This window comes from Tetrao urogallus (assembly GCF_951394365.1).
Source record: "Tetrao urogallus genome assembly, chromosome: Z".
Lineage (NCBI taxonomy): Eukaryota > Metazoa > Chordata > Aves > Galliformes > Phasianidae > Tetrao > Tetrao urogallus.
The window spans coordinates 65,449,816-65,462,514 of record NC_136816.1 but is presented as its reverse complement, the minus strand read 5'-3'; the positions used below and the strand labels follow the sequence as shown (position 1 = coordinate 65,462,514).

Genomic DNA, 12,699 nt, shown 5'->3' with positions numbered 1-12,699 from the left:
CCCGGCGCTTCGCCGTCTCCTCGCGCTGCTTGCCTGCCTCTTTCCAGCCGATCGTTCCGCTCCCACTTTCTCCTTTTTGCAGTTTCCTCCCCCGCCTTCCTCCGTGCCGCCATTCGCGCATTCCAAGGCAGGCTTAAGGGCTTGTGGCCCCTGGCCCCCTCTTATCAGCCTCTTTCTGTGCCCCACCTTCAAGTCCTTGTTGTGCTTGTCCTCTTCCAGATCCCCTCTGCCTCCGTCCTGCTCTGCTTCCCTGTGCCCCGTTTCATTTTCAGTGCTGCAGTTCCCAGCATTGTACTCTGAGCTGTGACGACAGAACTTGCCCCACTTTTCAACTACATCGAGCTACTAGCGTTATACTTGTGCTCTGTGATTTCACCACCGACTTGAAAACGATGCTGTTCCTTTTCCTTTGCTAAGACTTGCTTCTCTTAGCTTTCCTTAGCTTATCTTTGCTTCTCTGTCATGCTTGTTAATAGGAAAGAACAAATGAGCTATTTATTTATTACGAAGAGTTTCTAGTAGCAGGCAGGATGTTCTGCTGCTGTATCTAACCACATGTTTGCATAGTGGAGAGATGCAGAAGTACATCTGGCAACATGCATTCAAGGAAAGTTGAATGTCCACTTGTCTGGCAAATGAATAGACTCTAGTGACTGATCTGTTAAAGCTGCAGTTGAAATAATTGCAGAACTGTTGTTCATTGTAACTAACGTGTTTTTTTCAGATCTTGTATTACTGATGGGGGAGCTTAGCTTCTTATAAGATTATTGTATAGCTTTTGCTTGCAAATTCAACTAGCCATAATGCCTGTGTAAGAATATGGATAATGCTGTGGTCTTTGTAGATTAAATTAATGTATTAATGTAGTATTGAGAATTCAAACTGAGGATAGTCATGTACTGTATTGTATTTTTCCCTTTTTTGTTTTAAAAACCATAATGGAACTAGCAGAAAACTGTCCCTAAACTGTTTGAAACTGAAATGCCAAACTTAAGGCAGTTGCAGGAAAAAAAAAAAAAAAAGGGGAAAAGCTATAAAAGGGAACTGTGTATGAGATTGCATTCTAATGTGCCTTAAAGTGTGTGAAAAGTCAGGAAAGTCGTCAGGACAGCAAACAGTATCAAGTTTGCCTTCTTGATGTAACGTGATTTATTTCTTGTGTAGTGTTCTTATATTATGTTTCTCACCCTAGAATGCCTAAGTCAAAGGAACTCGTGTCTTCAAGCTCATCTGCCAGTGATTCAGATAGTGAAGTTGACAAAAAGGTGAAAATTATATGTAGTTCATTTTGATTGTATTAACGTTTATGTATCAAAATACGTGTCATTCCGTATCATTTATCAGACGCTTGGAAAAAATATTATTAAGGCTTGTGTAGAAAATATACTTTTTGATTTGCAGTGAACTTTTTTCTTAGGTTGTATTTTGCTTTATTTAGGTTTTTCCATGTGGTATAGCTAGACTATCCTCCTGGAATTCCTTCTTGCCTTGTGTCAAGAAAGAAAAGATTTTGGTATCAGCTGCCCCTTGTGGCAAGAATATGGATTAATTTTAAGACTACCCCAACCTCCCCTCTTTATTTTTTTATTGCTGGTTCAAAATGGAAACCTCCAACTGCCCTGTCATCCCTGCCAATTGCTTTTCTTGTTTATACATATTTTTCTTCTGTTTCAGATTTTGACTTTTAGTATGATCTGTTTATTCCGTCTGCTATTTCCTCACTTAAATGCTCAGCCAAGTTGGATGTGTTTCAGTTGATTAATTTTAATGTGTTAGCTATTTCTAAATGTGTAAATAGTGTTCACAGTTATTTTTGGTAATCATTTAATTTGTAAATTTCTGCTAGTATGCTTGTCATTATTAACAGAACCAGCATACAGTGGAGTTAATGCTAGCTGTTAATGCAGACTTATAGTCAGTACTTGAGAAAACATAGGCTGCTCTACTGATTAAAATGTGACTTAATTGCCCTAAACAAATCAGACATTCTCTCAAATCCTGGTATGGATTTGTATTTGTATAGTATTCTCTCAAAAACTGGTATGCATTCCTGACAAATTAAACTTGAACAGTCTGCTGTGGTGGGTTTTGTTGTCACAACTGCCTACATCTGTTGCAACCATTCCTCTTTAAAATAAATTATCCACAGTGTAGTTCTAACAGTTGAGAATAACTTTTGATATCTGTATCACTTCTTTGAAGTGGAGGATGAAGAGAAGATGAGCTATAGGAGCATGATTACTGGTATAAATATTGGTAAAGGTAGTAACTTTATAGCAACTGCAAGTAATGTGATATAGAGGTGATATGATCTGAATGTTTTAAAAACGTGTTTAATTTATCTTGCTAAGGACAGAGATTGGACTCTGATTAAAAAATGGAAAAAAATGTTTTCCTGATAGAGGTGACTTCCAGATCTTTTCTTCATCATCTCTTATTTTGTCTTTTTTTCAGAAGTGTTATTAGCTGTCCTGCATTTTTGTTGCTTTCACTGGAAAGGAATGTGAAACTTTCAACAGATTTTATTTTTTTAATTAAAACTAGTGGACCAACAGCATTGCTGTTACAAAAAGAGTGGGCTCTTAAAAATAATAAATGAAATAGTATAATATTTTTGAAGCTGAAGCATTCTGGTAAATTTCACAAAGAACAGAGTTAGACTCATTTGGAGACTAATTTTGAAATTGTATGACACTGGAGTCCTGCCTTCACAAAAGGAAAGTGATAGTGTGTGCTGCATGATAGTAGTTTGTGGCCTCTAATGTAAGCTTTTCTGTAATTGGTAAGAATGAGTTGTGGTTCATGCATTTGTTTTATTCTTGCTCCAAGGCAAAGCGGAAAAAGCAAGCAGTTCCAGAAAAGCCTGTGAAGAAACAAAAGACGGGTGAGAGTTCAAAAGGTGCCGCTTCTTCTAAACAAAGCAGCAACAGAGATGAGAATATGTTTCAGGTAAAAATTAATGACTTTTTTAAGGCAGCCTTTTACGTCATACTCAATATAAATTTTGAGTTGATGTCTTTATTGTATGGTGCCTACTCTCCTGAAGTGTCCTTTTGGGGGGGGTTACAGTGAATGATGCAGTGCAGGTGAGGTATTCAGGAAAACAATCATCAGGTCTTAGTAAAATAAAAGAAACTGAGTTGTGGCAATTGGTCCAGCCTTCGTGCATTTTGCCCGTGGTAACTCTGTGGGTAGTCATTTTGTCTGCAAATGCAGCACTTATCATAGATACACTGGAAATGTTAAATTGGGACGACCTCTGCGTGGACGCTTCTTTTAATCAGAGGTTTTGAAAGAAATGTTCTTGGAAAGTGAAATAGGGTCTCTTAATTCCTATTTAACTAGGTCAAGGGCAACTTGGTTTCTGTGTTATAAGGAAGTGCCCTGGAATAAGTTTTGCTTGTTTCTTTGTGATGCAGGTTTTTCTCACTAAACATCCAGAAGGACTGCCATTCTGATGTTCTTGTTTTAGATGGTGTGAATGTAGATTTTTTTTCCTCAGCACAATATATTTGTGAGCTTAGAGTGGTAGACTAACTTTTAGGGTTAGGTGGGGCAGTAGCAATGTGTACTGCAAGCTGTGTAAGAATATATGTAGCTTGGAATTAGTAAATGTCTGTGACTAGCTGGATTAATAAAAGCAGAGAGTAGAGAAGAAACTTAGACTCTTATTCTTAAGCTTCTGAAGGAGTCTGGGGAAGATGTTTAATAGAATGATCCCATTTCTGGGTAAGGCAAAATAAGTTGCTTTGGGCTATTGCTGTGCAAAATAATATAGCAAAAAAATTGTTTTCCAGACAAAAGATCTGCATAACTGATGTTGTAATGCAGATCAGTTGCTACTAATTATCGGTCTTTACTCAGGTATAGTTGGTGGGAGGACTTCAACTGAATGCATGTTAATGTCTGGACTCTTCCATCAGTGTTCTTTGGTATTTGCCTACCTTTTAGTTACTTAACAGAAATGTTTCTTAGGTTGCTTATTCTGTTATGAAAGCATTGTAGTGCTACATCAGCTTATGTGCCTTAACTGAGATGTGTCTGTTTCGGTGTAGAAATAGCATTGTGAGTCTGTAGTTACTTCCTCTCTCTTTGCTCTACCCAGGAGATCATGCTTAAAGTTCTAGTCTTTAAATTTTTAGGTATAATTTTGTTTGTTCTGAAACTGTTAGTAATACAGAAAACTTTCTCTCCTTTTTAGTTCCTTGTAGCAGTAAAGTGATCTCTGATTTGCGGTTGGCACTGCAGTATGACTTAACACCCTACTTGAACTGGTATAAATCAGGATGTGGAGCATTCACAGGATATTCAGTTTTGTGATATCCATTTTTTGTGTGGGAGTGGCAACAAATGATGTGAAACATAGAGACTTAAGGTTCTAAATGTTTAGGCTGTATTCTGGAAGAATTGCAGCTTCCTTTTTAGTGTAGAGCTCAATATGACATCAGTTTTTGCAAGACCTGTGTGTTAATGTTTTTATTTAAAATGAATGTTAATACTTGAAGCTCATGAAGTGTAGAATTATTATAAGTGGTAGGAAATTGTTTTCAGTATGACCATTTATTTACTTATTTACTTATGTGTCTTGGCCTTTATAGACTTTAAAGGTAGCTTTGTATACTTAGGAATTTGGTGAAGGGAGTTGGGCACAATTGAGATCCAGAAAATTAATTTGCTCCTTGCATGATGTGTTACTAGCCGTCCTAAGGACAAGTGTTATTTGTGTGGAAGGTTTTAGTCTTCTTGCATTAGATTCCCATCTGTGGCTTCAGCTCATATAAGGTTTGCATCACGTGTTCTGGGTAGTTTGACAAATCCTGTCTTCTACTCATGCCTAATTTGGGTAAGGTTTGTTAATGCTGTCAGGATTAGTAACTGTCCAGAATGGAGCCAGGATGTTTCACAAAATTTGTTACTACTTTGTGTTGGAAAAGAAACCCCACTGCCTCCTTTCTGAGAGTTAAGTTGTACGTGTTTTTTGACTTGTCAGAAACACGTTCATCGGTTTCACAAACGCAATGTCTTCACCTATCGTAAGATCCTAAAAATAGATGTCTGCAATGATCTGGAAGGGTGTTTGAGAGGTAATGTTGCGTATCAGTTTCAGAATTAGTGTTCTAAACCAATTTGGTGTGTTGCAGAGCCCAGCTGTTTACAGGACTCTGCATTCTAGGGGTTTATACTATCTTTCTGTGCTCCTCACAGTACAAAGATGGCTGCTTTTTTGCAATTTCTACTTTCAATGTGTTTGTTTAAAGGAAACTGGCAATGGGAACGAAAATGTCGATTAAGGTGAAACTCGTACAAGAAGTCAGTTGGATAGCTGCGAAAGGAACCTAGATGCAGTTCAGTGTGTTGTATTCTAAGAAATGAAAACTCGGAAATTGTGTTTTCTGATGTACTTAATTTAGTAGAGTGGTATGTCTATAAAGCTGTGGTATTTTATAAAAAGCATATGGACTTGTGCATGAAAGTTGAACATCATAAATTACACTGCTATAAATCATACTCTTTTGGAACACTACTGTGATTACAGTGATAACAAAGTGCTTGAGCCCAGGGCCCAAGGAAGTTATTCTAGTACTATGAGCTGCTGCATTGAAAAGTTGTTCAGAGATGACTTAATGCTAGAACGAAAGGTATTTGAACTTGAAAGAAAAAGAGAAAAAAAATACCAATTTTCTTGAGTAAATCTCTATTTTGGGGAATTCTAGTAACTTTAGTTGCTAATAAGAGCTACTTCAGAAACGAGAGTTAAAACTTTTTGCAGTGACAACTGTTTTGTATAAAGCTCAGCTTAATGGTCACATTAAATTTATTTAATGTAAGCATTCAGACGATGTGTGGACAGAACTGTTAAATGTAACTTAGAATCCCAGATTTGCTCTAAGAAATAAAATCTGATAAAAACACAGTGGATTAGAGATGCAGATACAGTAGAAAGGCTTAGAATCTGAATATTAAAACTGAGAGCACCTATATTAATTCACCTACAATAAGAAGGTGAGGGGAGAAGAAAAACATTAAGCTAACATCACATAGTCAACAAGTCTAAGTTAACTAGAAATAGTCCGATATGAAAATTGTTGAATCATAGAATGGCCTGGGATGAAAAGGACCATAATGATCATCTAGTTTCAACCCTCCTGCCATGGGCAGGCTCACCAACCACCAGACCATTTCAGAAAATGCTGAAATTATTTGGTAATGTACTAATAGTTAATTGATAGAAATTCCGGAGTACTGCTGCTTTAAGTATTAATAACTTGAAGCTGGTGAAGTATTGCAGTGAAAAACCATGAAATGTTTTTTATGCAAGCTATTCGTAATATTCTTTGCCAACAGTGCTGACAGATTTGGCCAATCCTACGGGCCATACCAAGTTAAGTCTGAAAGAACTCAGCTCATCTGACATCATGCCTTATTTTTGTCTGCTGTATTTGTAGTGCTGTGGAAGTATTTAATAAATCAATTGCAAAATAATATAAACTGAAATTTATCGTTCACTTAAAAGGATACTTTGAAGTAAGAAAAACACGTTTTAGGCTTACAGTATCTAAAAATGCTTTAAAATTTTGGAGTTAATTCAACATGATCTGTATAAGAAGAAATGGCCTTAACTGTACTTAAAGCATACGTGTTTGTATCTATTTTGTGAAGTAATGGCTTCTGACTTAAACATCTGTGGGTGATTGTTGATTTGAGAATTCATGTTTTCTGGTCAGACTTAATGCTAGTAAGATGTACATGATCCACTGTTAAATTGTCAGTGGAAGATATGCATTAGTTCTATTAGAAAGTAATCAAGCACAGAATCACCAAAGTTGGATAAGACCTCCAAGATCATCCAGTCCGATTGTCCACCAATCACCAGTATTTCTCCACTAAACCGGGTCCCTTAGTGCAACATGTAAATGTTTCTTGAACATCTCCAGGGATGGTGACATCACCACACCCTGGACAGCCCATTCCAGTGCTTCACCATTCTTATGGAGAAGTTCTTCCTAACATGCAACATGAATCTCCCATAGTGCAACTTGAGGCCATTTCCTCAAATCCCATTGCTAGTTACAGGAGAGGAAGCTGACCCCCACCCCACCACAACTTCTTTCAGAGAGTTCCAGAGAGCAGTAAGGTCTCCCTGACCCATCTCTTCTCCAGACTGAACAGTCCCAGCTCCCTCACCTGCTCCTCGTGTAAGGCCTGTGCTCCAGACCCCTCACCAGCTTTGTTGCCCTTCTCTGAACACACTCCAGGGCCTCAATGTCTGTCCTGTAGTGAGGAGCTTAAAATTGAATGCAGTACTCAAGGTGTGGCCTCACCAAAGCTGAGGGTCGCTTCCTTGCTCCTGCTGTCAGCACTATTTCTGATAGAATGCAGGATGCCATTGGCCTTCTTGGCCACCTGGGCACATTGCTAGCTCATGTTCAGCAGTGTGTTGACCAACATTCCCAGGTCTGTTTCTTCCACACCGTCTAAAAGCTTTTGTGTCCCAAGCTTGTAGAGTTACCTGAGGTAGTTGTGGCCAAAGTGCAGAATTCAGCACTTGGTCTTGTTAAACTTAATCCCATTGTCCCAGCTCAGCAATCCAGGTCAAATATTCTATTTTAAATTTGTTTATTTAGGAATGAGTTCTTTCTTCCTAAACTCTATCCAGGCGATGCATACAAAATGCATTTCTTAAAGTAATGGTCTTTGTGTGTTTTGATTATCTAATTTCTGATTTTCAAATTTCCATTGTAGTTTGATTTGGTGTGAACTAATACTTCCATTAAATGTGTGAAAACCTTTAGAAAGTCTAAACATATAGTGCGATCCAAAGTGTGAAGCAGTTTGCTGTTGTTCCTCCTGTAGTTCCCCACCCTCTCAAAAGAAAAAAATAGAGAAATGTACTGAAATGATGAAATTCCAAAAGCATCACTTTAACAAAACCAGTTTCATGCTGTGGTATGTGTTGGTAAACTTTCAGAGTTTTTTTTTATGTTTTTTACTCACTGTTCCAATTAAGTATACCTGGAGGAAGAGGAGCAAGTGTGGGACAGTTAGTGTCTTCCTTTCATTTTCATCTCTTCTGCTGTGTTTATAAAAAACAAAACAAAACAAAAAAAAAAAAACAAGAAAACAACAACAACAAAAAAGCAACCAATAACACTAAGACCTGTCTAGAAATTGTACTCAACTGGTGTGTATATCTAACTTGCTTTTTTTTTTTGTCAATAGGGATAGTACTGAAATACGTATTTTGGAGTAGAGCTCTCTCTCTTCCTCTGTGTTTACAACTGCTGTTAACAAAGATGTTTATGATAGAGACAAAAAAAAAATCAGAAAATCTGAATACTCTTGTAAGAATGCCACTTGCTAAGGATGTAGGCTTTTTACTTCAGGAGAGTGAGATTTGCAAAAAAAAAAAAAAGTGTTGAATGCTCAACTGGTTTTAAGTCCTTCATCCATTTATACTGTCATTACTTATTAACCTACTGACTACTCTGGATTAAGCTCTTGAGCTGGTTGTTTTTCAGGTGTCTAAAATAAGCTGCAGTGGGTCGTGTCACACATCTGAGCCTAATACTGTTTGGAAAAGTGAATACTGTAATCTGTAAAATGCATAAAATGTCTTCTGTGTTTTAACAGATTGGCAAAATGAGGTATGTCAGTGTTCGTGACTTTAAAGGGAAAGTTTTAATTGATATCAGAGAATATTGGATGGATCAAGAAGGTGAAATGAAGCCTGGCAGAAAAGGTACTGTTCTGTTTTATATTGTTGTGTATCAAAACATTGCTTACAATTTACTGGGAAATTTTGTGTCAGATTTATATAGTTTATTACTGCATGATATTTTTAGGATAATATTTTTAATTATAAAAAATGATTAGTTTTACCTGTAGATAAAAGCAACAAAAGCAGAGTTGGCCTGAGTCCATTTTTCTAAGTGGATCTTGCACAATTTATGGAAATACAGCATCAATTAAAATTTATTGTGGCAACCATACTTTTTTTCCCCTCTGTTCCTTAAATCAATTTCTTACCTTTATTCCAATAGGATTTCTATTTCTAAATAGACTGAAAAGGTTTAATTTTATTTGGAATAATGTATTAAGTGTTTTAAAACAATTGTGTTTTTCAGTTTTTATTTAATTTCAGATTAAAATAACAGAAACATTTCATATAACACTTTCTGTGTCTGTTTAACTTGCAGCACAGCACATAAGCCTTTAGTCTTTAGTTACCACTACCCTATCTGATTTTTATGGCATCATTTTAATGGACCATTTTCAGGACTTTTGCTATCTGTGAAGTAAGGATGGGTTGACCATTGCAGTAGTAGTGCTTTTCTTAATGTCTTGTTGCTTCTTTAGAAACATATTATTTTTCATATTGTACCAATGAAACAGGTTAGCACGAATTGTTCTGTTCTGAAGATTGAAGTCATTTAATCTAGAATCAGCATAAGGGTTATTGTATTTTCCTGGTGTGTCCAGGAGCAACACAGTGAACAAACACTTGGAAAGCTTGTGAATTGTTTTCAGCGTATCTTAAATAACCACTGTAGGTTTATGTGAACAGGTTGTACAAGGAGGTCTTTGTTGAATGTGTTACTGCAACTTAGCAAAAGTGGTTGCTCCAAGCTTGAAGGGCTAAATTGTGCTTTTCACTTCTACCTCAAGATACAGCAATTGAAAGCTTGAGTGGGAAACCACAGTGATTCTTAATGGACAGGCAAATTCACAAAAATTATATGATACAGGTGAAAATGTTTGTAGTGGCGTCAAACAAGTCTGGATTTAATTAGGATAAAATTGCTAACCAGATACAGCATCTGAGTGATATTCTAGTGGTACACTTGAAGGCTGCTTACGTAGGAATCCTAAAAAAAGGATACAATTGTAAATTTGTAATAAAAATAGAAGAAATCTGATTGTTAGAAATTTATGTCAGACTGTTTCAGCCAGCAGGTTTGAAATACATGCCTGCATGTATGCCTTAGGATGTGTTGTTTCTGGCCAACTTGATGATATTTTTTATCCCAGCAATGCCTGGCCAACTTTTCAGAACCTTTCCCCTAAGAACTGTTGGAACAACTGCTTAAAGCAGAGACATGCAGATGATTTTCTGCTTAAAATAATTGTGATTCTATGATGGAACTCTGGTGGTAATAAGAAAGGGGGAAAATAATAAAAAAATAATTAAAAAAAAAAAAAAAAAAAAGATGCTCCCCAGAGGTGGAATTAATAGTTTCACCTGTTTTCAGGTCCTGCTCTATGTACAGGGAGAAGGCAATGAATTGACTGAGGGATAGAGAGGGGGTAAATATTAGAAGAGCCTCGCTGCAGAGAGTGAGGTAGGCGTGTGAGTCTCTGCTTGCGTAGAGTTGGCATAGAGATTGTAGGGAAAGAGTGAGGAGGGTAAAGCACAATGGAAATGTGGTCTGTAGCTCGAACAAGTAAATGTTCAGAACTGAGGAGATGGATTGAGGGGGGCTAATTAGTTGAATGTCATAAGCATTTGTAGTGATCTTAAATTGAACAGCAAGAACAAAGGCAGCTAAGCAAGATGTTCTATGTTGAGTTGTGAGTGCTAGGATTCATTCTTCATGGTGCATTAAGAAAAAAGGAGAAACAATAATCAACCAGAATCATGTTACATCATAAATACATGAAGTTCCATCCACAGAGGTTGGCTTTTAGGAGCAAATAGAAATACAGTTGGTTTCCTACATCTCACGCAGGGCTTTTGTGCTGCCTCCTTTCAGATCCAGAGCTCTGTTTCTCTTCCTGTATTTATGAAACGTGTGAATGAATTTATGTTGTTGCCTGTTTTCTTTGTAAGGTAAACTTCTCTAGAGATAGGCAGTTTCTAAAGTATTCCAAGTAAGTGATTTCAGTCTGTTACTAAATTTGATGTATCTGGAGCATTAATAATTGTGATGTAGGCTTTGTGTATGAAATCAGTCTGGATTGTAAGTATACAAGATACTGAACTACGGTTTTCTTTTTTGTACTAAATATTTGTTTTTAATGCATTTCAGGTATTTCTTTAAATCCAGAGCAGTGGAACCAGCTGAAGGAACAGATTTCTGATATTGATGATGCAGTAAGAAAATTGTAAAGACAGAGCCATACAGAAATCTTTATCACGTTAGTTGTTTCAAGCAGTCTTTTTACATTGGCTTTTGTTTTCTAAAATATTGTTTTCCAAGCTATTGTATATTTGGATTGCGAAACAATTTGTAAAATGAATAATTTTTTTATGTGCATTAAACATGTATTCTGAGTGAGGCTAATTGTGTATACTTTACTGAAAGGGAATGTGTTGCTTTCACCTCATGGTGTAAAATAAACAAGTCAAGTAATATGTAAAGCTCTTTGTGTTTGTTTGTGGCCTTTTGTTTAAATGTTTGCTGACAAGGCCACCAACTAATTGTAGGCTTTTTAAATTTAGTTAATAGTTACTGATTTTGTTTTCTAAGGGGATTTGAAAAGTGTCTGTTTAAATTTTTTGTTTTGTTTCATATCCTTTGCTGTTTCCCTCAGCTTTCAGCTTTAAAACTTGATACAAACAGTGAATACCTGATAAAACACACTTTTGTAGATAATTTTAAATACTGTATTTGCTAATTTACCCTATTTATTCAGATGTAAACAGTCCTGAGTATGTAGACTTTCTTGCATATTTGCATGAAGTGTTATGCTGAACAGTAACACTGGAACACCATCCACACATCATCTGTTCTAGTTTTTGTATAGCTTGCTTGACTTAGGAAATACAATTAGACTTTATTCAAGGTCTCTAGGTCTTAGAATGCGATGCATAAACTTTTACAGTAATAGACATATACCTCAGAGTAAGACAGTATTTAAAATGCTTCCAGACTTGGTTATTAGTTTAGGTACCCTTTTCAAACTTTGCATTAAATTTATTCTTGAACTCATACTGATTACTTACTCTATAGAAAACAAGATTTAATATGTCTTTGTAGACATCTGGTTCTGTTTGTTTGAGAGTATTGTGTAAACAACACTGCTTAAACCAGGCTGTAACACAGGTTAAACAGTCACACAGCCAAAAGATCAGGTTATCATGCCCTTGCCCTGCCCTCACTGCCTGACCAGATCATTTAACTTGGCTTGCCTTGAGCAGCTTACATGTGCACAACTTTTATCTTTTTAGAGACAGTGCTTACAATGGAGCGCTGGTACATAGTGAATCCGTGACTCTAGCAGACTTCAATCATTCACCAGTGTACTATTCTGATAAGAGAAGCTTCTATCCAGTGGGGATTCTGTTAGACTAGGTGTTGCCTCAAATTAAGGAGATCTTTGTAGGTGTTGTGGTTATAGAATGAAAAAGGGAGAATATGATGTTTGTATAAAACCTGAAGAGATAATGGGCGCTCCAGTAGAGAAATTAACATTGAAGAATCAAAGCTGACACAAAAACTACAGTGAAGAAGAACTTTCCATTAGCAGAAATGGAAAAGAATTCATTGTTTGACTGCAGTTAACAGAAAGAAGGTGAACCAACTTCATGAGAACTGACATTTCAAGAATATGTAATGAATGTACAATTTTTTGCTTCCCATGATTTTTCCACTTGATGGAAAACTTAGAAGTGTTTTTAAATTTTATATAGGTAAACAAGATTTGCTACTTAATTCTGGAGTAACGAAATGCAATTGTTTATACTGAAGACATGCATGG

General features: G+C 36.5%; 1 protein-coding gene across 1 annotated transcript; it reads left to right on the top strand.

Moving 5' to 3' along the window:
• Positions 1 to 1,051: 1,051 nt before the first annotated feature.
• Positions 1,052 to 11,107, top strand: SUB1 (SUB1 regulator of transcription; the record flags this gene model as incomplete). The annotated part of the gene is made up of 4 exons (XM_079548634.1): positions 1,052 to 1,265; positions 2,830 to 2,949; positions 8,632 to 8,740; positions 11,028 to 11,107. Exons 1-4 carry the CDS (start codon positions 1,194 to 1,196, stop codon positions 11,105 to 11,107), a joined length of 381 nt encoding a protein of 126 aa, XP_079404760.1. The 5' UTR covers positions 1,052 to 1,193.
• Positions 11,108 to 12,699: the final 1,592 nt, after the last annotated feature.